This window comes from Capsicum annuum, chromosome 3, assembly GCF_002878395.1.
Source record: "Capsicum annuum cultivar UCD-10X-F1 chromosome 3, UCD10Xv1.1, whole genome shotgun sequence".
Taxonomy (NCBI): Eukaryota; Viridiplantae; Streptophyta; class Magnoliopsida; order Solanales; family Solanaceae; genus Capsicum; species Capsicum annuum.
Genome location: NC_061113.1, coordinates 230,478,733 through 230,505,164, shown reverse-complemented (window position 1 = coordinate 230,505,164; position 26,432 = coordinate 230,478,733). Strand labels below are relative to the sequence as shown.

General features: G+C 33.1%; 2 protein-coding genes and 1 pseudogene across 3 annotated transcripts; all 3 read right to left on the bottom strand.

The window, feature by feature from the left end:
• Window positions 1-802: 802 nt before the first annotated feature.
• On the bottom strand, window positions 803-943 carry LOC124897478 (annotated as a pseudogene).
• A 1,613-nt stretch (window positions 944-2,556) lies between these two features.
• On the bottom strand, window positions 2,557-11,920 carry LOC107863104 (soluble starch synthase 1, chloroplastic/amyloplastic). The gene is made up of 15 exons (XM_016708878.2): window positions 11,309-11,920; window positions 9,621-9,988; window positions 9,137-9,214; window positions 8,916-9,040; window positions 8,107-8,188; window positions 6,786-6,959; window positions 6,486-6,567; window positions 5,790-5,881; window positions 5,118-5,180; window positions 4,945-5,034; window positions 4,221-4,345; window positions 4,024-4,132; window positions 3,889-3,944; window positions 3,390-3,429; window positions 2,557-2,996 (listed from the first exon to the last, which is right to left on the bottom strand). The coding sequence occupies exons 1-15, from the start codon at window positions 11,616-11,618 to the stop codon at window positions 2,838-2,840; spliced, it is 1,953 nt and encodes a 650-aa protein (XP_016564364.1). The 5' UTR covers window positions 11,619-11,920; the 3' UTR covers window positions 2,557-2,837.
• A 7,148-nt stretch (window positions 11,921-19,068) lies between these two features.
• LOC107863106 (protein IQ-DOMAIN 21) lies at window positions 19,069-22,267 on the bottom strand. Of its 2 annotated transcripts, none has more exons than XM_016708880.2 (5): window positions 22,001-22,267; window positions 21,697-21,780; window positions 20,481-20,789; window positions 19,991-20,356; window positions 19,069-19,894 (listed from the first exon to the last, which is right to left on the bottom strand). In XM_016708880.2, the coding sequence occupies exons 2-5, from the start codon at window positions 21,775-21,777 to the stop codon at window positions 19,244-19,246; spliced, it is 1,407 nt and encodes a 468-aa protein (XP_016564366.1). In that variant the 5' UTR covers window positions 21,778-21,780; window positions 22,001-22,267; the 3' UTR covers window positions 19,069-19,243. The 2 variants fall into 2 exon arrangements, with proteins under 2 accessions (XP_016564366.1, XP_016564365.1); XM_016708879.2 differs by lacking the exon at window positions 22,001-22,267 and adding an exon at window positions 21,871-22,000.
• Between the last annotated feature and the right edge of the window lie 4,165 nt (window positions 22,268-26,432).

Genomic DNA, 26,432 nt, shown 5'->3' with positions numbered 1-26,432 from the left:
AAAAGATGGACTTTTTGGGGGGAACAGTTAAAAAAAAAAAGGGTCGGGGAGGGGGGGGGGAGGAGGGGAACAGTTGTTTAAATCAGACAAGGGGGAGGGATATTTAAAATTCAATTTTATTATTATTATTATTATTATTATTATTATTTATGTAGAAAATAATAGTAATAATAAATAAATATAATAATAATAGTAAATAAATGAAATAATAACATATTAATAATAATATATCAATTTTATATTTAATAAAACATAATAACAATTTATAAATAGACAAATATAAATATGATGAAATAGTATTTAAACTTATAATTTATTTATTAAAAATTTATAAAAGAAAAATATTTTTTAATTTTTAATATTTTTTTAAAATTAGAAAATAAAATAAAGAAAAAATAAAATAAAATAAATAAAATAATAATAATAATAATAATGAAGTTAACTTTATTTAATTTTTTTTTAATTAAAAATTTATTAAAAATAAAAATAAGAATCAAAATAATATATAATTAAATATAAATATAAATATTTAATATAAATAAACAAGTTAAAAAATTAAGGAGGATCAAAAAAATCACCTGTCTACAAACATCAAAGTAACTCATACCTGACATCCCCACTACTGCCCTCGTACGACATGATAGACCCCCAATTCAATCAAATTTCCATGTTAATCATGAAGCAACATAATGGTTGAATGAGCACACACAATTATTAATTACGATATAAAGTTAAAAAACTTATCCATAGATCTTTATATTATTATCTATTAATTAACAAATATTTAATACTAAAATTATAGGACTTTACCCATGAGGGAAGCCCTTCCAAAAATTCTCGACGGCCAAGGCCGAAGAGGGGGTTTGGAAATAGTTTTCAACCAGCAATAGACGCGCCTCGGTTAGAACCTCACTAGCTGCGTCATTGCCCCAAGCGCAAAGATAATTTTTCCCCAACCCTCTCCTTCCATTTTTATAATGAACCCATATGTGTCCCTTCTTTCTTGTTTTATCAATGTGGGATGATGAAAGCAACCGACACAACAAACAAACAATTCTATGAGTTTCACTTGCTTCTCCATGTGGACACTTACGTCTCACTAACCCTTTACTTTACTTTTTTGAGATTGGGATTGGGATTGAAATGGACCTTTTACTTTTGGAATTTTATTAGTATTGTTTTTTGATGTGTTGTTTCTTTATGTGATGAACCCAATGTGTAGAATACAACTATCAAAAGATGTGGTGCAGTAGATGAGACTGCTCCTTTTTTAATCAGAAGTTTCGAGTTCGAACTCTGGATATGAAAAAATCTTTGGTAGGGAGCAGTACCCCAAATGGGGCCCTAACTGACACGAATCCAAATTAGTTGGGTTTCAATACGATATCAGACATGAAAATCAAAAAAATGGGTAGAGTACAAAGAGAAATGGGGCGGTGGGGTACTTCCCCATGACTATACAACTCAGCCTCCTCCAAAAATCAATAAATTTTTGCATGGGTTGGACTTATTGTAGGTGATCTTTAATTATTTTTTCCCCTCAGAAATGGTCTTCAATTTTTGTTTTTGCTGCTCATTTAATAAAAAGTTGTGAATCAACTAATCTTATGGAGTATTTATATGATTTAATTTATTTGGTATAAGTTTAGAAATCGCTTATCTCGTTTGATATAAGTTTTGTAGGAATTAAGTTATGTCATTTACTGCAGAACTTGTGAGTTTGAAAAAATAAACTTTTTAGCTCGCTCGGCATAAGTTCGATAGAAAGTAAGTTATGTAACACAACATACCTTGTAGGTTTTGTCTCATTTGACATAAGTTTGATAGGAATTAAGATATGCAACACGATATAACTTATGGGTTCACTGACATAACTTTTCTATCAATATAACTTCTTGTGACTTTAATGATATAATTCGTGGTATACTATCATACAAAATTATAAATGTATGTCGAGGGAAAAAAATATTTGGTATTTTAATGTCAGGACAATCATATTTTTTTAGGAATTAAAGAACAACCCAAAACAGAGGCAATTGTGCAAAATGACCCCAAAATCAAATCCCATTCAATAAGACAATAACATCTGGAATGGTGGCCCTTTGAAGAGGCCATGAGCCGTTAGTATTACCATAACCTAACATAACATGAAATTATTTTAAACCACTCCCACCAAAAGTTTAACTTGTTCAATTATTGTATCTTACCAAAAATTAAAATCTCCAAATCATTCTAATCATCTTGGTATCCCTCAGTATCTTCAAAGTTTAGATAATTCTCAGTACTTTATTTTTAAAGTATAATGTATGTGTAGTCGCATTATTATTAAAATATCTCATTTATAAAGCAAAAAAAAAAAAAAAGCTTTTCACATCACACCTAAAGGAAGATGTTGATGTACATGTAGACTGTGTAGTCTTTACACACGATTTAGTTTTTATCAAATCGCAACAAAAACATCTAGCATCTAATCATGTGGCACACTTATTTTGGTTCGAATCATTTACCATATAATCATGCTTAACGAAGCCATCAACTCAATCTAATCATGATCAATTTTAGATACTGCATGAGATCTTTAATAAAATGAGAACAAATATTTGATCATTTGGCCTTAAAAACTCAAAAATTCTTTTTACATGTTTCCACTCCTCTTGGTTTCTAAGTGTCCTTTTTTTCTCCCTCACATATAAGCTTACATGTCTTTGGAACTAACTTGATTTCTCTAAAGTCAGAAAGAATCACAAACAGTGGGCACCTAATGGCGTTAGCTGATAGCACCAACAGCTCCGCGTATAGCTTAGTGATATATCCCGTTAGCTTTCTTTCTTGATAAATCATCTGGCATATGGAGGATCCATAAAGGCCCAAGCGAAAACTTGCTCGTATTGAATGGCTGCATTTTCCCAGGAATAGTCCCTTTCCATACCTCTCTTCATCAACCCCTCCCAAGATGACTTATGTTCTGTGCAAGTCCCAATCGCCACCTTCAATGTCTGCAAGCAGTGCAAATAATAGTAAAACTACATTATGGCCCCCCAAAAAAGGAGACGATATCTACATCTGTATTCAACTGGCGTCAAAGATGAAAGGACTTCAAACACCCCTCTCCCACCCAAACACACAATGAGCATACATGTCCCGGTTTAGCCCCAATAAAACCAGAAAACACAAACTAACAAATCAGGTTTGACCATGGTTCTAGTTTTGATCAAAAGCACAAGGAGCAACTGCTTGTACGAAACATATATTGAAAAGAACAAGGAAACAGAAAAAACGGCATGCATTTCTATGTTAAACGAGTAACAGAATCAATGGAAAAACAAGAACTGCATCAGCAATAACTCGACAAACATTTGAAACTATCTATTGATGATGGAGAAACTTACATCAAGCAACTTTTCACTCGATAGAGGAGAAAATGTCCACCTGTTAAATTTCATAAATAGCAACATCAATTTGATACTATCAAATGGAAAGTTAGCATAAGTGCATAAAAATTCCGCAGCAGGAGTGGAAAATATTCTTGTATCTCTTATTGGTAAATGTTACAATTATGGTTTCCCATTTTATGCATTTAATAAAAACACCAAGCTCCAAGAAGGATCAGAGCCAGATATTGTCAGCAGTAACATATATACTTCTAACTCCAAAATTTACATTAAGAGACCTACTTGAATTCAAGGGGAAAAAGTTGGTATAATGGATTTGCAGCCCGAGGCAAATACAAAGCTATCAAGCTTAACATCCTTAAAAATGGAGCAGGAGATGGCAGTAGAAAGAGCTACTTTATATGAGTAGCACTAACAAAATTATATTTCCAGTTTCTTAAGGAACAACATCATAGTACCTTACAAAATCAACAGCATTTCAGAGAAATACACATACCCGGTACCATCACCGTTTCCTTCTTGAGCATATGGATGGAAATCCTTCACTGTGTCCTAAAGATAAGGAAGAGAAAGTCTAAGGCATGAACTTTTCCATTTGAAAAGCCATTTCTATATATGAAAATTAACTCACTCTTAGGCCCCCGGTGCTATGAACAACAGGTATGGTTCCATATCTCATTGCATACAATTGATTTAAGCCACATGGTTCGAATCTTGAAGGCATCAGAAGTATGTCGCATCTGCACAACGCAGCATGAATAAGTCAGCTTAATAAATATTCAATAAGCATTTAAATCCACCATCAGACCATCTGAAATTCAGCATTACCCTGCTGTTATCCTATGAGAAACTGGAACATTAAATCCAACCCAAGCACGAAATTTGTCTTTAAAAAGATTTTCGGTATGTCTCATCCAGTCTTCATATTGTTTCTCACCAGATCCAAGCATTACCTGAATAAGGGATAATAAACTCAATTAAGAAGACACTTTACAGAACACTTGCACTAGAAAAATAGGATGAACAAAAACATGCTCCAGAATTATTCCTGAATACAACTATATAATTAGCAACATGCAAATGAACAATTTTTTCGTGATGTAATGAACAAAATTAGGGATAATTCTTATAAAGATAACCTGAACTCTGAAGTTCTGGTTCCCTACCCGTTTCAGTAGCACTCCCTACCTAGTTGGAGTTCAAAACTTTGAGTTCCCCTTTTAGGAAACTTCTCAATACAATGTATGCTAAACGGTATAATTATACTTAACAAAATTTCAATTTGAACATTCCCAACTATAAAATTCAGTTATTAACACATTTAGTAAGTAAGGGAGGATGAAGGAAGAGAATTGTACATAGGTGTGTAGTAACGCAAGAAGGGAAAACATAAATGTCGTAAACAATCTCAAGGAAAGAAACTCTCAATCAACCAAGCCCAACGGTGAATACAGTTGATGAACTAGGATCTTCCTAAGTAGATCAATCAGACACAAAAATGCTGCATTAATAATGATCTCAAAAAGAAGAAGATGTGGGTAGGAAGTCCTACAAATTGGACATCATCCTGCATAAGTTCTGGAATTGCTGACAGGATTATGTCGACACCTTTCTGGTAGTCCAGCCTTCCAATAAATCCAATCTGCAATAGTGAAGTTTCAAATTTTCTAGTTAGAGGGAGAAGATATTCTCCTCGCAATTCAAAAAAGTCAACGAAACTCTCACCAGCGGACAATCAGGTCGAATTGGAAGGCCCAGTTCCTTTTGCAGAGCAGTCTTGCACTGAACCTGTATAATTAAATGGACAGTTAGTAGACACAAATTGTGCAGTGGTATCACAAGGGAAATGGAGAACAGAGAAGGAGAGCCTGTGCACAACTGCATGTAGAATAAACATGAAAAGTAAGAAAGTGCTATGATGTCCTTTGGACTGTTCCGTTTTAATGGATTATGGACAACCCTCTAGAGGTACCCTCATTTGGATCCTCAAATTTCACAGCAGTTAGGAAATTTTTGTAGACATAGTCTATTCGGCAAAGCTTCTGGGAAGATCAAACGTAAAACTTTTGAAAGTTTAAGTACTTTAGACATTTGAGTAGTATCTGAAATCGTTTTGCAGAAGCTGAAAAAAGTAGTTTTTTTTCCCCAAAGCAGTTTTGGAACCTTTGACAAGCAAAAATTACTGCTCTAGTATTGACAAAAGCGTTTTTCAAATTGATGAGCCAAATTCAAACTACTACTCGCCAAAAGTACTTTTTCGAAAAGCACTTCTGATTAAAGAAACACTTTCCAAAATAGGCAATTTTGGGGAGATTGGCCAAACAGGCTCATAGTTCTTTTCTCTAGGCGCACTTATCACTTAAGTTGCACAGTTGTGAGACTTTGAAGCTTAATTACCTTTCCGGAGAGGTCATTGATGGAGTAATGAGAAGCAATATGCTCATCTGTCAACGGGTTCCAATCATTAATATCTATTCCATTAGTAATTCCTGCATAAAAATAGAGAGAGATTAACTAGTTATTCTAAAGTTCAGAGACAAAGGAAATGCAGAGTGAAGGTCATTAATACTGTAAAGAAATGGATCTTGAGCCTAACTCAACCCCAAAAGCTAAGGGATGGGTAATTGGTCTCCTTATATGGACTTGTACAATCTCCCTTCATGAGCTAGCTTTTGGGATTGAGTTAGGCTCAAGATCCATTTCTTTACATGGTAGCAGCACCAGGTCCATCCCATCTTGGGACCTCATATTATATTGCCACACTTCAATTAACAAGGCCAGGGCGTGAGGGGAGTGTTAAGAAGTTCCACATCGGAAAAGGGATGGGTAATTGGTCTCCTTATATGAACCTGGGCTATCCTCCCCTCAGGAACTAGCTTTTGGAGTTGAGTTAGGCCCAAGATACATTTCTTTACAAATACAATTAGCCATGGCCCTGGTTATGACTTTTAACAAAACTTAGGACTTGACTCGAATGAAGATAATGCTGGTATATAAGCCTTGTCAATCAGCATATATCTTACCAAATTACAATACAAATAAGAGGAAAACAATATCAGAAAGAACTCATAAGAAATCATCCAACACACGTACCATTAAGAACTGACTGTCTACTGCTCAACAGCTCATGTAGCCCATATCCCCCTTCAGGAGTTGTTATTTCCCATGAGTACCCCTGCCACCAAAAGAAAAGTTTAGTAAAGGACAAAAGCAACTATAGAAAATAAGGGAGGACGAACGCGAAATTTTTATATATTCAATAACAATGTTCAACAATTTATCACAATGTCGCGTAGATTTTCTCACAACGAACAGAAATTTATGAACCATAATCAGTTATATGCTTTCGAATATTCTTCGGCAGGTATACAGAAGTGGAAATTTCTTAAAGACCTGGCTAACTGTCAGTATCCGATCAGCAACTGCAATTGCCCCTTTCAAAACATTCACTGTTTCACCAGTGTCAAGTGCATGCACCCTTGCCCAATTGGGAAATATCCATTCAAGTGCTCCATACCATTCCGGAGGCAATCCCAAATTTTTGTAGGTTGCTGCAGGCTCCACTCCCTATGCAAAATATCAAACAAGAAACATTCAATGACTGTATCAAACTCTGATAACCTCAAGATGCAGATTATCTCAATATAAACCAGTGCATGAGTTGCAGACAGGAATATTCAATCAAGCAAACAGCAATGGATTATGAACCACACAGATCACCACATAAGGTCGGGATAGCCCAATACAGGGTAAATTATTAACTACACAAACAAGCAAAGCTACCAGACATATGGAGTCCGGATCCACCTCTGATCATCCATTACTTTTTCTACCACTAATACAATCAGAATAAATCCAAAATATCAAACTGACCTAACAAGATGGATACCAACTGGAGTCGGGGTCTCTTAGTATGACACAGAAACCATCCATCATGATCATTTTGTTAGTTTCTGGAGCAACTGATTCATTTGGAAATTCTGACCCACTTGATCCTATAACCGTAAATAGGACGGATATTTCGAGAAAACACAAAGACCTCCAAAGTTCACATCACATGCAGCCATAATTTTAGTTAGTTTACATCTCATGAAACCAATACGATTTTAATGTCAAAAGGCAGCCATAATGTCAACCACACCCCTAACCTCAACCCTGAGGTTATTTAAAAAAAAAAAGGGAACTGGTAACCTAAAGTCAATTTACAATCACCGCGGAGAATGTTTAGTTTCTTTTAAACTTTCCTCCAAATGGAAAGCATCTTGAAATTTTTAACAAAGCAGCAGCTTCGAGTTCCAAACATGGCATTTCCACCAAATGAGATCCATTTATATTCCTGCCTTCCAGGAGAAACCACTCCCCGGAAATTGAGAATCTTAAATCAAATCACATCTTTGTGAACCGAGAATTAAACAGCTTGAGCTCATCCCATCTTCTAGTAGATTCACTTACAGATTCAGGAAGTGGATGAGTAGAGTGATTAAAGACATCAAATTTAAGCTACAACGCTGACATTCTGATGATTAAGAATAAAATGGCTCAACGAAAGCCTTGAGGATTTTACGGTCTGACCAGACAATATAAGCCTGTTACTCGGGAGTCATTCTACCTCCAAATGCAGTGGTGAGCCCAGGAGAAATTAGACAGATGCAGAACTTAGTGGTAGCCATAACTCAACGTCACAGAATCGGGGAGAAGTAAACTAGGAAAGTACCTGATGTGCAATGTTGTGTATTGCGACAATACTACGAGCATCCTTGTAAACACCATGAGGACGATATTTGGCTGCTAACAGTCTGCACAGAGAACACTTGAAGATCAGCAAAAGGATTCTATCATAAACTGGTCAAAAGTAGTAAAAAGCACAGACAACCAGAATAAAGCTATTCTGCAGAATGTTAGGTGCTGAAGGTGAATAGGTAAGCTGTTTCCATTTTCCAAGGCTATTTTTGATATAGTGTGAATGGCATAGTTACACGATAATGCATTAAAAAATCTCACTAGACGACCAAATAATAACCCATCACTCAAATATGGACCTTAAAAAATAAGCATAATAATCAAATGGCAATCAATCATAGTAACTAGCTTATCACAATATGCGTGTCTAAACATGAAAATATTTCACGGAGCAGAAAAATACAAATGTACTATGATTTTTCTTTTTCTTTTATTTTTCAGAAAAGTGTATTACGTACCAATACATTACTTTAAAAGTTCATCAAAAGGCTAAAGAACTTTGTGATGGAAGGTAAAGATGGAATTATTACTATAAGATTAAACAACTGCAGAAATTGCAACACAAAATTGATAATAACATCTGCAAAACCGAAGCACTATTGCAATGCATTATGAATCTACAATCTTTTCAGAGTATGCCTTTGTAAGGAAATTCTTTAAAAGTGTCATTGTAAGGATGTTAAGAATGTCACAAGCAAAAGTACATTTAGATGCCTGGCGTTCAGTGAAAGATCAAAATAGGCATCAGAAAATATAAATAAGTCAGATATTTTGTGAACATACAAAGGAACCAGGGAAGCGTGCCAATCATTAGCAAGAAATAAGCACTTCTCTCCATAAGTGAACCCTCCCAGTGGAAGAACCAATGGTGCTTCACATGCTGCGTGACAAAGCAAAGTGAAGCGAAACTGCTTACCAAAAAGATAGGGAAGCATTATCACTAGCCATCACATTAAACCATATAGAGATTTGATCATCATGCATGAAAAAGAGTAATATATTACCTGATTATCTCCAAATGCACCATAAATATCACCATATGGCGTTCCAGGTCTGTGATAAGAAGGGTGATCCACAAATACCTGATAGAAATAGCAATGTACTTCTTCACTATTAAATCATAAATATGTACTTAACAAGAAATATTTATATTAAATTTTAAAAAAAAGGCATATACAACTAATTTATCATTGATAAAGTAGGCTGACATCCTAACAACCATAGTCGACTTTAAGTTGATTGAAATCATCCTTGAGTCAGTCAAGTTGATGTCCGAATAGCAACAGTGAAGCTTAAGTTGTTTGCAAATGTCATCCTTCAGTCGGGTCCTTTGCTTGATGCAGCCAGTTAATCAATAGAAGGAGCGAAAGAGGAGCAAAAATAAAGCTGAAGAATACACCACCAAGTACTTTGTCCAAAAATAATAACCAAAAAAGAAGTATGCGAAAACAAAATGTATGCAAGAAAAAGGTATGAAAATGTTCTTACCCAGTCAACACCTGCCCTGTATTCATGGTAGAAGGCTACTTCCTGCGCATCACCAAAGCAGTGGACCGTAGCCCGCATGTCAAGGTCAACAGCATTGGCATACTTTTCATCTGAAGGACCTCCAGTCAAATACATAGGTGAAACAACCATTACACGATGACCCCGGGCAGCTAATGCCATAGGCAAAGAACCACAAACATCTCCCAATCCACCTGTCTTGGAATATGGAGCTGCTTCAGCGGTAACAAAAATGATATTGAAAGTTAATTTGGTTGGGGTTTCCTCCATTTCTTCAGCATCCTCAATCAAGTCATCTATATCATTGGCTATAATATCATGAGACTCGACCACTGTTGCATCACCTGTAACTGAATTGAGTGTGCACCATTTTCATTTTCTTTGAAGGCAAAACTAGAAAAGGAATGTTAAAAAACTAAAATGTAACCACTATCATTACATATTTTGGCACAGAAATACATCAGGTGTACAAGAAATTAGTAACGAGCCTAAGTCATTCAGTAAAGAAGATGAAACTCCAGGTTTTTGTTCAAATAAATTTTTTTGATATATTTTGAAAAAAAACACTATCTTCAGCTTCATACACAATGGACACTGAGAAATACTATCAAAAGATACATGGACACATACAAAGACAATGTCAATGAGTGCAATCAAGCACATGATCCCATTATTCCCAATCATACTGCAGTCTCAACCCAACTTATTGACCAGACACCCTCGATTGTCCCACTGATTGTAACATTTTCTAGCTGCAACATGCTAAGTCTTTCACCAGCGATAGAATCAACAAGCATGCACATGTTTCAAGCATGCGAGCACTAACAAACATCAGCATCTCAGAGTAGAAATCCACTCAAACAAGAAGCTGGCTGAGTACTTCCTTTGGGATGATAAATTAACTAGTTAATTAAGTAAAGTTCCAGAACTTCACAATTAGTATCACCACAAACATTGGAATAGTTGAGCATTCTTCCTATCATAATGACAGGCCAACTCAACTAACTCTCAGATATCAGGCTTACCCTCTAAAGTTCCAATGGCTACGAGAGCCGTTGATCCAAAAGTTTAAACAACAGGTATTAACCATAACTGCATAGTTGAATTCTAACACAGTCCCCGAGCAATTCGACAGAGGCCATATAGTGCAATTACCAAGCTAAGTGTTCCCTGCCTCTGCTCGCTTCATCAGATACAAACTTTGGCGTAAACAAAGTCATATCGATCATTTTAGCCATCGAAGTGATGAGCATTTGTCCAAACTACAAAACACAGTGGAACTCTACTATTCAGCAAAGCTTCTAACCATCCATTCAGCCTTTTCTCTTTTTAAGGTAGAAATTGAGGTTGTTATTAAAACTTGCAGGAATTAAAAGGGCGGCCACGTTCACTAAAGTTCCTGCTATGCAGGGGGTCCGGGGAAGAGTCGAACCACAAGGGTCTCTTGTACGCAGCCTTACCTCACATTTCTGCAAGAGGCTGTTTCCATGACTTGAACCCGTGACCTCCAGGTCACATGAAGGCAACTTTGGCAGGCATTTGTATGATCAAATGTGGAACTATGAATTATGCTATCTTCAAGCTGTAGAAGCTTGAAAAGCACATCATACATAAAAACAAACAAGTACTAAATGGTACCGTGAAATTCAAGAAAACAAAAAGTGCAGTACCAGAATGAGGAATCAATTGAAAACCAACAACAGAGCCAGAACCATCTCTTTCAGGTCCCAAAAGAAAAACATCTGACACTTTCTTATTTTCTGCAATTGATGAACCATCTTGAGCACCACCACTAAAAGAACATGTAACACACAAAGATTGGATCTTTCTGCTTTTTCGTCCCTTCAACAAACAAAAAAACCCCATTTGCCTTAACACACTCAAACCCTGCACCCCTCTCCCTGACACCCATGAACATGAATTGTTGCTGAGATTTGTTGGTGTTTGCAGAGACCCCATTTGGGTGGCTGGCAGTAACATCAAGAATCATGCAAACAGACTCTTTCCAATGTACTTGTTTAGACACGGGTGGCTGGGAGTTAATCAACTTTTGCTTTACTCCACTTTATGATTTTATTTATATTTGCTTAAATATAAAATTTAGAAATTAAAAAAAAAAAAAAATTATCTGCTAGATAATACTACGTTAGAATCTTGAATTAGTCTACTCACATTTCCTTTTAGTAATAAAGAAAATTTTATACTAAGTCATCAAACAGATTGTATTACAAAAACTTACTAGCATCTAATTAACTCAAATTAAACTTAATCCATATCCTTTCCTTTTAACCCTCTTATTAAAAATACTACTATACTTTATATACTTAATTTTATTCAATCAGCTCTGCATATATAGAGATAAAAATAATGTACTAATGGACAATAAAGAAGAGAAAATAGGAGCAATCTAAAAAAGGAAAAAGTAAAAGGTACATGCACCCCCAAAAGAAGCAAAGAGAGGATCTAAGTATTACTCTTTCCGCACTTTTACTTGTTCATTATTTTTTACTTGTATTTTTAACATATTAATAAAATATATTATTCTTAATAGTAATAATCAATTCTGCTTTTATATCATTTTTAAAAATAAAATAATTATGTGACATAGATAAATGTAACTATATGAAATACTCTGGAGTAATGCTAGTGGTATAGGATCTGATGATAAAGCACAAGTACCCAGGAGGTGGGGCAGGTGGGGGTGTCCTTAAAATGACGTCATTATCTTTGAAATAAGTAATACTTATTATTATTAATAATAATAATATACCAGTATGTTGCCGCAAAAAAATCTGCTACAGCGACAAGTGGGGGATTTTTCCGAAAACATGATCGCTGGCCCATATAAATACCACCGTGAAAATCTCATCCGTCACCTATGCCACTCATCTTATTTTGTTTCTTTTCGGAAAAAAAAAAAAAATCACACAAACACAATTTAAGATATTTAAATAAGTATTTTTTATTTATATTCTATTTTTAAATGTATAATCTTTACTTTAAATATTAGAATATATTTATTATCCTCTAAAAAATTGACTTAATATCTTTTCTTCACCAATTTAATATAATTAATACCTAACTACTAATCAAAAATATACTCCAGAAAGATATAATTAAAACTTTAATCGACAAATAAGTTTGCGGAAACACTAATCAACTTTCGCTAATTTATCGACACAGAACAAAACAATCATTTGTATCAAAGCTTGAAAATTGAAGTGATGTCATCTGGAGGACATAATGTTATTTTTGAAATTTTTGATTAGATCTTTATGGAATTTATGTCAGTTTAATTACTGTAAATTTTTCTCTTTTTTCTGGTCAAATTTTATATATTTGATGGTAGATTACTTGTAGATTCATTGCAAGGGAAGCACAATGTATTTTGAGATACATGTTTATTAGCTGAAGATACATCATTTAGCCTGATTTTATATGCATGTTGCATGTGTACATTCTTGTATCTAGACGTCCGATACATTTTTTGATAGATATCTCTTTCATATATATGTCTAGAAATAGAAAGATTCTGTATGTATCTCTTTTAAAATATATATCTTTGCACCTAACACATATTTGTATTATGTATCTCTTGTGCTTTTATTTTAAATATCCTTGTTTGTGTTGACGCATTATGTCTTATCATGATACGTTTTAAATGAATAATAAATTTTTATACTTATCTCTTTTTCAAAATATGAAATATGTAATCGATGAGATTCCACAACATCCATTAAGATTTGACTAGTCGTGCAGTGACAAGTTGAAAGAAGATTTTGAAAAAATTTTGTCAAAAAAAGTAATCGAAATGTTCAATGAAAATGAAGTTCTAAGTGTTTTGCATCTTTGAACTTATCTATAATTCGTATTCCAGTAGTAGCTTGTTGTTTGGAGTATTGCACATATATATGATTATTTCTATCAGATACAGGCTTCTTATAACTATACATATATGACGAACACATATTTAATTGCATCAGTAACTTTTTGTCATCTAATATCTCATTGTACCTTGAAACATAGAATAAAAGACATTAATTAACATTTCTAATATATAGAAGCATTGGTTTCGACCTGGGTGCTTGACGTAAAAATTTTCAAAGATAAGGGTATTTTGGTCATTGCAATATTTTGAGCTAAGCCACCTAAGCATAGATGCAGAATCCCACGTGCTGAGCTGCTTCCATGTGTATGCTTAAACTCTAATTAGCTGACACATATTACATTCTCCTTCATTCATTCAGTTTTTATCTGATAAAATTTTCAATAATTGTATGTAAATAATTAAAAATTCTCCACTAAATTGGTTCAATTTTATGGTGAGGGGAATATGGGTTTTGCTGCTGGACATCAAAAAGTTTAAATAATTAACTGAAGGAGATGACAAAATGAAGAATGAAAGTTTATTTAACTCCTCCGTCTCTTCTCTATGTTCTAAGTTGGAGTTTTTTTTACTCCAATTCTTAGGTTAAGGAAAAATTATATTAATTTTTGAAGTGGGTGTTCAGGTTATTTTGTGGATTTCAAGAAGATGAATCTTTTGATGGATTTATCAACACCAAGTTTCTGAGTGTTTGAAAAAAATTGTGTTTTCCCGAAAACCTAATTTTAGATTACATAGACGAATAGGAATAACTTGTTCTACTAGGAGAAGAAGATCTGTCGTTATGGAATTTATCTTCATGCAATCGTCGAGACTGACGTGTACAAGTGGGAGCCAGAGGATTTGCCTGGTATGAATTTGTAGATTCTGTTAGGAGATTTTGATGAGTTTTTTGTATAGTAAACTTGATTTGATCACCTGGTTGTTGGTTCTTTACTTCTGATGTTGTGATTTATCGTGTTGCGGTATTGGTATTTTCTGAATTATTTTATTTGTTGGGTTTGTTTTTAGGAATGAATATGTATACTGGTTAATGTATCATATTCACTTCCTAAATTGAAATCCGGACACTAATTTTATGTTTGCAATTTGGACTCTTTCTTTCCACTAATTAGTGACCATTCAATTGGAATGGTAGAGTTGCATAAGATTTAACTTATTGTCCACAAAGAAAAAAAATAGGCCTTCAATTGAGATTTTGATTGTTCTATTTCAATCGAGTGGTTTAATTTTTCAATCAAATTTCATTCTGCTTTTTTTTCATTTGGTATTCTTGGTGCTATTAATTGAATCATCAAATTGTGCAACTATTAATGCCTGCACAACAACAGTTAAGTTGCTTTTTTTAGAAATAAAAACTGTGTGTGTTTAGCATGTAATATGATTAAATTTTGATGAATACTTTGCTGCAGGCATTATGGGACAAATAATCCAAGTCCCAACTCTGACGGTAGATGTTGTTGTTGTTGTTGTCCTCTGCTTTCCTTCATAGATTTTTTTTGATAGTTACATAACTCATGCAGTCCTGCAAAGTGTAAAGACTAAAGAGTTGAATGTTGTTAGAGTCCAAGTGTCAATATTGCTATCTATTTCACTCGAGACTTATTTTTCTTCTCTAAGGTTTGCCCTATACCATGCATGGTTGATACAAGATTGATATGCTAAGAGCTTTGCTTACACATTCCCTGTACCTTCTTGTTCTATTCCAGGGTAAATAATAGTAAGATATGTGCCTGTGTTAAAAGCGACTATACCAATAGTTAAAAAGAATCATTTTGATAATACAACATTTCAAGCTACTTAAACTCAATTATATTGTTATGAACGTGAATTTCTCACCTCTACCTAATGTAATAGGTCTCAACCTTGTATTCGCGGATCATAACTACTAAGATTGCACATCGGTCGAGCTTCAACACAATATATCGAATTTTATTATTATTTAAACAAATATACACGTCTATCTTGTAATACTTGGCTCCTTAGCAAATGTATTTACCTTATCTACCTTATCAAATGTATATTGGCTCATTTGCAAATGTATTTACGTAATTTTGCAAATATTTTAACTTTAAAATACTCGAAACATAACTAATCTTGGGCCCGTGCTGATACGGGCATCACCCCCTATTATACATAGACATATGTTAGATGTATATATGTACAATTATCAATTAATCTACATATTCTACGATAAATTTTAAGAGATGCAAATTAATACAGACAACCATTCTATGAGACATATATTATTATAAAGAGATATAACTAATAAAAACAAATAAATACATACTAATACTATCATAAAACTCTACAAGATACATAATAATCAAAAGAAATACAAGACTGTAAAACAACTAATAAATATACAACATTCTATTAGAAAAATAATTTATTATTATAGTATGAGATATGTTTAAGCAAGGAGAAGAGTTTCCATCAGCAACGTATCAGACTTCAGTTTTTTTTCTTGTTCTCGTCGATTTCAAGTTCTGCAACAATGGTCGGGATGAACTTTTCATATGTATATGTTCTTTGATTGCAATGCCATCATTCTTATATCCATTATACTTGACCTCAGTAATCCAAACACCGCAATATCGTAACAAGATCGAGATATTCATTGACAATTGTTAAAATAATAAATAAATAATAATAATAATAATAATAATAATAATAATAATAATAATAATAATAATAGAGAGAAATCCAATGTGATTAATACGTTATTGAGTAGAAGGTTGTTAAAAAAATCATCATAATAACTTATTATGAATTTATGAAGATTATTTACTATTAATTTAAGATTTACACGCGTGAATAGTTCCTAATTATAGTAAATATTTTTTTATTTTTTTATTTTTAGTGCGTTGATTCAGTTAAATCAAACATATCAGAAATTATGTATCTCTTTATAAAACATTTATCTGCAAAACTCAAAAATAGAAATTTTCTGTAATTTTTTTTTTAAAATGATAAGAAGTAATTAAGGGTAAGCATCAAGGGATTGTACTGACAAGCTGATATTTTTCTCTGTTTTGTTAGTATAATAGCGCATAATCCTGAACATCAAAAATAACCAAATACATTCACAAAAACTAGACTGATTTCACATTCAATATCAGTTAATGGGTTTCTACTGCGCTATGGTTAATGATAAGCACATATAAACACAACACAACTACATCAAATTTACATCAACGTAAAAGAATTAATACTACTATCGCCGATTAAAACTCATTCATAAAATCGTTGGAGGGCACAAATAAAAAAGGCTCATACAAAATATCGATCCGAGGACTAAAAGAGCATATTCCCCCCAATCATAGTACATGCAATGTACTTTAGCTCATCAGAACTATCGATTCCATTCAATTTCAACACCTGATCTTGGATTAGCAGTGTTTAAGCAACTGGTGTCTTCAGGCTTAAAGAAATTTGCAGCAATGTGCCAACCTAAAAAAAAGAAGAAGAAAAAATAGAGAGTAGAAAGAGGATGAATGTGATTGATACGTTATTGAGTAAAAGATGGTTTAAAAAATCATTATAATAATCGATTACGTATTTATGGAGATTATTTATTATTAATTTAAATTTTACACACGCGAATTACTCTTAATTATAGTAAATACCCGTTGTTTTTTATTTTAATGTGTTGGCTCAATTAAATCAAATGTATTAGAGATTATGTCTCTCTTTATAAAACATGTATCCGTAAAACTCAAGAACAAGATTTAAAAAAAAAATAAGGAGTAATTAAGTGTAAACATGAAGAATTTATGTAAGTTTTTTGTTTCAGCGTATATTGTTACCAAGAGTGAAGTTACTATAATTTTCTGTCTCAATTTATGTAACATTATTTAATTTGTTATGATATTTTTAAAAAATAAAATATTTTTGAAATTCATGATTTAAATAAATTTTATATATTTGTGTGGTTGTAAATTATTTTAGAAAAAAGTATCAAAAATATTTTTCTACTCGGATATTGATTGAATTTGCCCTTCATTATATTACAAGGCTAAATATATGCCTGACATTAACAAAGTAATAAAAAATATCTGTCTTTTTAACACTTTTTCATCGTGACAAAGTAAAAGCCACGTAGCGTGACGGTTGAGTGAGGTGAGTGTCACATGGCATGCTACCTGAACATTAAAGTATTATTAATTATTTAATTTATAGGGAAAAAAAACTTAAAATATTCAAAAAAAAAAAAAAAAAACAATAACAAAAATAATGCTGATAATGAATTTAACAATAATAAATTCATTAGAAAATATATTTTACTTAACACTAACCCGATGAAAATGAGGATAAGAAAAAAATAATTTTTTATTTTTAACATTTACATAAAGAATACATTAAAAATATTATGTAAGCTAGAATGCAAATCTAACCTTCTATATTTGTGAGTCGACATGAACCATCAAAGGTGCATTTACAATCACTTGACCACAAAAGTAATGGAGCGGAACTGAATCTAATTTTACAAAAGAAGAAATTACTAAAAAGTTATATCTTTTTAAGATATTTATTAAGAGTAAATTAGTTAAAATATTTTTTATTTTCAGGAATAAGTAGTCTCTTAAGTGATGCGTCTAAGGTAAACAATCACTTATTTCATTAGGAATGGATGTCTAATATTTCCTCCCTTTGATTTACTTGTTCATGATTTAAAATAAATTTTCATTTTTAATTGTCATTCTTAATATATTAAGAAAAAATAATTATTTTGTATAGTTTATGCTTAACATTAATTATTTTTCCTGCAAATAATATTTCAAATTAAACATAATTAATAGAAATATACGGTAAAATAGATGTGTCAATCATTATTTTATGGGTGTGTCAATTCAAATGTGAAGAGTAAACGTGAGCGGATGAAGTAGTTCTCATTGTAGAAAATCAAAACACAATTATTAGTTTCTTTTCACTTTTATCCTTAGTCATAAATATGTAGAAATATTAATACTCTATGTAGAATTAGAATTGAACTTTTCATCGAAACCTCATTACTCAATTATGAATTCTTGCGCAACTATAGTTAGAGTGACAAGATAAAAATTTATCCACTTTCTATATTTATAACATGGAACTAATAAATATATGAAACTGTATATAGAGAAACTTTTTCCACTCACTCATAATGAATTAATGCATATTCTCATTTTATTAAATTGCTTAACGATGATACTTTAAATATAATTTATTGTAATCAGTTTAAATTTTACCTGTTTTTTCAATTTTCATGCCTTTATTTCCCTTTGCTTCTTCCAAAAGCCATTTTAGAACCAAAATTTTCGTCCAATTAATAGTGAAAGTTGATTCTTTCCTGCCTCTCCAATTCACGAAGCTATAAGACAACACATACAAAGCTTTCAAACACACACATGTTACTTTTGACTTATGTCCTAAATTACTTTTTCGTTTTAGATATTAATTTTTTTTTTTTCTATCCGGTGTTCGGTACTTGTACAACTTAAATATTGTTAGTATTAATTTTTTTATACACTTCAATAACAAAAAAAAAAAACTACACCTTAATTCCAAATATTAATTTGGACATACACTTACCATATTTTACATTCATTGCAAAAGTTCAAACTTCATATTTAACCACCCAAATTCAAAGTAGGATACATAAACAAAAACAATAAGCTATTAGCACACAGCAACAGCATTATTGACCAGTACTTTATTTGCCATCAAAAAAGGAAGTTCAGCTAAAATTATATCTCCAGGCATGTGCTCCTAATGGTGAAGTCCGATCATCGCCACTAGATTCTGGACTGTAGGTTGCCATCCATTTATTAGCATATCCACTCCTGCGATTTGCGGTAGTTTTGGGGCTTGGGCTTCTTGAAGCTTGATAGATTGCTGTTGTACTTGTCCCCGAACTTGATTCTTGGGCCAAACCATAGTGTGGCCCCTTTCTTGTTGATGCATTCCATTGGGCCGCTGGTGGGGTGCGATGCTTAACATGGCCTTCACTCCTCACCTTGGCTTTTGCTGACTTAGTTGGGACCATGTAGCTAGGGACCTTATCAAATTTTGAGTGACTCTCCTTCCGGGCTGCGTATGGACTTGTTTCAGCTTGATCAAAAGTATGACGCGCTGAGTTGATGGTCTCCGAGTCTATTGGGCCGGGGATCAGGTCCATTTCTACTGTCTTTTCAGACATGTCACTGATTGTGGAAGGTGTCACATAGGAGCTGTCCCTTGGCACAATGTGCCTTGAGTACTGGTATGGTTGCGAAGCCATCCAACGCTCCAGCCAACTCCAACCCCATTGTGACTTTTCACCCTCATTGCCAAAGAAGTCGGCATCCTCAGCATGTGGATCAATGTGCATTAGTTGTTGTTGCTTTTGCTGTCAACGCCAAATGATAATATTACGACAACATTACAATTTAATCCATTTTAGCAACAATTTTTAATAGGTACTAGATATAGGGATATAGCTAACCTGATAGGCATAGGCATAAGCAAGAGCTCTGTCCCTTTTCATTTCAGCATCAAATTTTCTTATACTATTTTCTTGAATCTTGTCCATGCTATGGTTCCTGTTATCCCAACCTTGTGTCCCTAACTTCTTGATGGGGCTCGTATTCTTGCGTTTCTGCTCTTCAGCAACGTGCCTTCGTGCTTCTTCTATCTTGCTCTCGAGCCTCTCTTGGACTATCTGGAGCCTTCTTGCTCGTACTCTGGCCTGAACACGTACTAATGCTTGCATACATCTCATGGTCATTTGTGCTTGTTTCCGCACATTATGTCCCCGCACTAGTGCTTGCAGCCTTACCAATCCTTTCAAAGCACGCAAAGCTCGTCTTGCCTACAAAATTAGTAAAATTAAAGATTATCAAGATCTAATTGAGTAACATTACTAGCAGATTAAGGACAGTGTAATATTTTATTAGTGTTACATAAACAAGAAATTAGATAGGATTTGATGTTACCAGATATCCCCTGTAATACGACTGAATAAGCGTGGCAGCCCTTTCCTCTGTGGATTGGCCGCGACCATAGCCACCAGCTAACCTGACGACTTTAGCAGCTGCTTGAGCAGCTGCAACAGCTGCCTCAGCGGCTGCAGCAGTGGCCGCTGCAACAGCAATGGCATGGTTATGATCCTCGGCCACAGTAGACGATGAATCGACGTTGCTGCCTCCATTACTAATAAGATCTGGAGAACTCCCTGCTGGAAAATGTTCGAGTGACACAACTTCTGGAGGTTCAGGTTGCCATTTGCTCTCTAATGTTTCCTTCTGAAACATTAGTCATCGCTTAATTAACATTAAAGACTCGAGATATGATTTTTCTTTTGACAGATATTGCAACATCATAGTGGTGATTGTGATTCATGATGGAGAACTAACGTAAACAGCACATGTTATGATGAATATAGGTAGGAAAACAATAGATGGCTTGAAAGCTAAAGGTCATGAACTCATTTGGTGTAGGGGGGACCAGTAGAAGCCAAAAGTAAGCAAATGACTATTTAGTTTATTTCTTGAAGGGAAAAAAGTCCATGAACTGCAACTTCTGGTGTACCCGATATGGAATGGACTTTGTCGTAACAATTATAACTATGTCTCGGCACCAAGCAAGTTAGAGCCCGCTATATCAATTCTCACAGATCATGTTTCTCCATAATCAGAGATTCCATAAAATGACACACTCACAAAGTAAGAGTTGTTAGCATAATTATGATATTGCTATCATTGGCATTCATCTTGTTAAATGAGTACCAATAATGTAAAATTATCACACTATCTATCCTCTTTTAGGGGAAAATGAAAAAGAAACAACAATATATCATGGATCAACAAAAGGCAAATCATCGATAATTTAGATCATAATGTTGAAAATCAAGAAAGACCCCCCACAGATTATTTCTAAACATACACAACCAAACAATATCTTGTTCTAAAATATCCTCGGAAAATTACTGACACCAAAATTCTGTTTTTGTTCTTCTTTTTCTCTCTATTGATCTTGAAGATCATAAGATCAACGACAAAGCAAAGAAGCCAAGCCAAGTGGATTCAACATATTCATAAAAAAAATAATTTTAATCATGTATGTACAGAGTCGGACTTCGGATGAACCCTTGCGCCCATGTGGCTCTTCCCCTGCATAAGATGTGAAAAAAAAACTACAGAATGAACTAACCTTCTTGTCTGATGAATCTTTAGGAGACTGCTTGAAAACTTTCTTCACTGATGAAAACCAACCACTTCCTTTCTTGCCCATATTCTATCAACAACAAAAACACACACATTCAGCAGATCATAACCATTAATACAACAACAACAAAAAGAAAACTTTCCCAAGTGAAAAGAAAACCTTTGGGCAGAACTAAACTACTGTTGTTGAAACATGATTTATGTGCATAAGTAAGTTGTAAGAAGAAAGAAAAGGAAGAAAAAGTGAAGTAGAAAGTTTGGTAACAATAAAAAGAGTAGTAACTGCAGACCTGCTTATTTTGCCGTTAGTATTTATCATTCTCACGAGGTCAAGAAGAGTACCTTTCCTATTGTTTATAGAGCCTCTATATACAACACTATACTACTCTTCCCTTTTATTACTACTACATGTACAGTTGGCCTTCTTAATTACACTATTCTTGCCCCACTTCACAGGTCTTCTAATTAGCCATTGCAAATATATATATATATATATATCACAATCAGTATTAAGTCATTGTAATTTCTCTCTACTAACATGGTGTCCGATTTAGATGGACATATAGACTGTCCTAATAATATTTATATATAATCTAGGTAAATATTACGGGGACGAGGTGGGGATGACAGATGGCTGGAGTGAGGGTGATACCATATATGGAACTAGTTTTTCTATATCCTTTTAAGGAAAGTCACTTATTTAATTTTTAAGGATTAGAAAAAATATTCGCAAAAATATTTAAACCTAGAAAAATGGAAAGAAATACATTTTTGGACATCCATATTGTAATTTTTTGATGACAATGGTGTTGGACCAATTTGGTTGTCTACACTTCGACTATTCTACTGGTTAGTCACACATTACTAGGTATCGTGTTGCCGTCGGCCACAAGCGGTCACATTGAGCTCACTTCAAGTCATATTGGGTACTTGTAATCTCTCTCACACGAGTATCAGTTATCTCTCAGAAACACAAATAAACAGATACGAAAAAGTTCATTTACTATTTTTACCTCTATTAAAATTTGAACCGTAATCTCCTATAATATTTACCATTTTCATTAGCTGATAGCTCACATGGTTGGGTGTTACATTTTCTAATATTTCAATGGACAGAAGCTTAGGTTTACATAGTTAATGTTACACCCAAAGATTTGAAGTGGACCTTTTTTTCCTTTCGCAGGGGCAATTTACATACCTTAATAGGAGTAAGGTGAAGTGCCTGGAATAAGACAGTTCAATTATTGAATACATACAAGTTTGAGCTCAAAAACTCTGATGGGACGAATAAAATCTTTTCATTCTTAATTAAGAGTTTCGAGTTCAAGTTCTGAATATAAAAAAAAAAAAATACTAACGAATGCATCCTCCTTAAATGGATCTTACGCGACAAGAATCCAAATTAATTGGAGATCCAATGCAAATACCGAACATTGATACGAGAGAAAAGAAAAATATATACAAGTTGAGCAAGGAGTACAATTGTCAAATTAGGGGCTTCACGGGCGTGTGATAATGACATAAAAATTATGAATTGTTCATTATTACTCCTATAATTTGTTAATTGGTCTAACCATGTTTATGTAATTTCTGATAAAGTTGAGCGAAAAAAGAAAAAAAAATCCAACATGATTGAAATACAATTCTATTTAGGGACCTTAATTAATTAATATTAATTGAATTACAGTGGACTGTTGGAGCTCAAATAAACAAAAATAAAAGGTGTGTTTAATATAACTAATTAGGTGGATGTATGAGAGTTTTTGCTTGCATTTAAAGTGACAATGAAGCAAAGAATGGGTTGGTTTGATTGTTGATATATTAGGAGGCAGAGAGAAAGTTTTATGGTGCACCTTCCTTAATAGTCTCATAATTGTTGTTCAAATTAAGTTTTGTGATAACCACTTTCCACCTTAATATTCATAAGTCTCTTAAATATTTAAAAAATAATTTCAATATTGTTATAAAAGATCAACATTCTTTCATTATTTTCGATAGCTATTCTCCGTGGAAACAACTCTTTAAATAAAATCCAGAATAAAATTGCGTATAATAAATACTTGTGATTCGACCCGTCTAATACTTTGTGCATAGCGAGAACTACTGCATTGGCCTCTGTTTTTTTTTTTTTTTTTTTTTTTTACTGCTAGTATTCTTTATTTATTATTGAATCCTCCTTGCCTTTGCATCAATGACTTCCATTCAAAACAAAAGTGATAAAATTGCAAGTTGAGAAGTCTAAAAACTTAATTAGTCCTGTTATGTAACAGGGAAATTTCTTCTTTGGGGGCAATATGGTTGGCTTCTTTAATTGGATAAAGCAGTATTTGTTCTTTAGGTTGCTAAATTCCGTACAAGGACGAGTGATATTATTTATGAAACAATTGTACCTGTATTTAAGACAATATATATGACAAAAAATACAACTATGATTTTCTTAAAAAATTAATTTTGGTTCACATTTGTTCCCCATGGGAGTCCCATCTGATGAATGCAATTCTAAATAGTGTGGTTCCAAATTCTGACTTTTAAAAGTATTATTTTGTAGACTTATTTACCACTTAACAATTGATTAAATGACATACTTAGTTTTACTTTACAAATGACTATGTTGTCACCAGTAACATTTTGTCATGACAAGCACATGAATTGACATAGATACTCTCTTGTAAGCTATGATGATGAAGCCAAAGGGCATTGCCTTTTGCTAAAATGCTTTCGCGAATACGCAAACTTTATCGCTTTTCGATCTTACTTCTTTTAATGATCGTGATGCCTGAATCAAATTGGGTGTACAACTCTTCCAATTTTGTTCGTGACTTTGCACATTCACTAAGAAACTATGTGATCGTCCTTAGGAAGACACTTCGAAAATACATTGAATAAACCTCAATATTGCAGCAACACCACAAGTTTTATTTCCTTCAACATCATGAAATTGTACCACTTTCCCACCAGCTTCAATAACAGATTTCTTCAACCCAAAATATTTTTTCCTAAGTTTAAAATCATTATTTTCCAATACTTCTTCGATGATTAAAAGTGTATCAATTGCCATCAACTCATGTGCATATTCAACACTTTTTGTACCATAACATAGCTAATTATCACTATTTGTTAGGACCATATTCATGAATTTTTCTAATACCTTCATGTTCCTCAAATCATTTTGCTAGTCATTTTTTTGAGTCAACCCATTTTTTAGAACCCTAATTGTTTCTTCGTCCCAAATATTCTTCCTCAAATTGAACTCCTTTTTAATTTCCAACTCCAATGTGTGCAAAAACTCCAGATTTTACATCAACAATCTTTCTCGTATTCGATAGATAAAATTCGAATTTTGAGCTCCAGTTTAATTCTAGAATTGTTCTTCTTTTTTGATGAATTTTGAATCTTACGAGTTGTGAAAGAAGAAATTATGTGACAATTACATTGAATAACAACCATATATCATCCGGTTTGGGAATAATTTTTCACCTCAAAATTTCATTGCGTCTAAGTTGTGAAAATATATGAGATGTTTTTTCCTTCTGAACTTATTATGAATTCCATTTTTTTAACTTTTTTTTTTTCCCACAGCCGGCAGCCGTGGAACTAATTCTCCGTTCCTCACTAAGCTGCCACAAAGTTTGCTCCATTACTGTTTTCTAACTTGATTTGGATTGTTAATTATTTTCCTTTTTGATTTTGAATTATGATTCTTCTTTTCTTAGGGTTGTCTAATAACACAATTTTCCTTTTTAATTGCGAGATTACAAACTTGGAACAAAAAAAAAACTTTTTAAATAGAATTGACGTGAGAAGAATTAAGATTTATAGTACATTTTATGTAATTTTTGAATATCCAAATTTTATTTGTGAAATACAATTTCTTGTTTCAATTGTTTGGTTGTCCATTTAAATATTGGTAAAAAGATTAGAAAATCTTTAGCTAACGAAATGGATACTCTTAGTTTCTATTTCTTAATTAAGAAAGAAATAACTGTAAACGTAGTTATTCATGAACGTGACATACAATTTATATTTTATTAATTGGATAATATGTGCAGAATTACATATTAGGGGCAAGTGTTCCTTGGTATGTACATACTTCATTGACCTTTTTTAACTTCAAACGTTCAAAAGTAATTTCTAAAAAGTGTATTTATATTGTTTCATTTATGAACAGGAGGTATAACCAAAACTCCTTTTTCTTGACTCCTTAACTAAATGATCAACATTCTTTCATTATTTCAATAGCTATTCTCCGTGAAAACAATCCTTTACATAAATGTAGGATAAAATTCTATTTAACAAATACTTGTGATTCGATCTGTCTGGAACTTCATGCATAGCGAGAATTAGTGCAACAACCTGCTTTTTTTTTTATTATTATTATTACTACTTCCTCTGTTTCATTTTAGTTGACACTCTTTCTAAAAATAATTGTTTCAATTTAATTGTTCCTTTCGTGAAATCAAGAGAATTTTTTAATACGACTCCTGTCATTAAATGACTAAACAAAGTGTATATACTAAAATTTATATTTTTAAAATATAATTAATAAGACTAGTTTGATAAAATAAACCTCTATTATCTTAATGGGTATGCCAAATTCATAAGGGTCAACTAACATGAACCGAACCGGAGGGAGTATTATTCTTTATTACTGAATGCTCCCTACTTTGCATCAATGACATCCATTGAAAAGAGATAAAATTACAAGTTGAGATGTCTAAAAAC

Bases quoted from the DNA above. Each gene is read 5' to 3' on its own strand.
- LOC107863104 (XM_016708878.2), bottom strand. From the start codon at position 11,618: ATGTTACTGCCAGCCACCCAAATGGGGTCTCTGCAAACACCAACAAAT. The intron at 9,989-11,308 runs GTACTGCACTTT...CACTCAATTCAG, and splicing joins TCAATTGATTCCTCATTCTG to TTACAGGTGATGCAACAGTG. The intron at 5,882-6,485 runs GTACGTGTGTTG...ATTTTTATGCAG, and splicing joins TAGACAGTCAGTTCTTAATG to GAATTACTAATGGAATAGAT.
- LOC107863106 (XM_016708880.2), bottom strand. From the start codon at position 21,777: ATGGGCAAGAAAGGAAGTGGTTGGTTTTCATCAGTGAAGAAAGTTTTC. The intron at 20,790-21,696 runs GTTAGTTCATTC...CTAATGTTTCAG, and splicing joins AAGATTCATCAGACAAGAAG to AAGGAAACATTAGAGAGCAA. The intron at 20,357-20,480 runs GTAACATCAAAT...CTAATTTTGTAG, and splicing joins CGTATTACAGGGGATATCTG to GCAAGACGAGCTTTGCGTGC.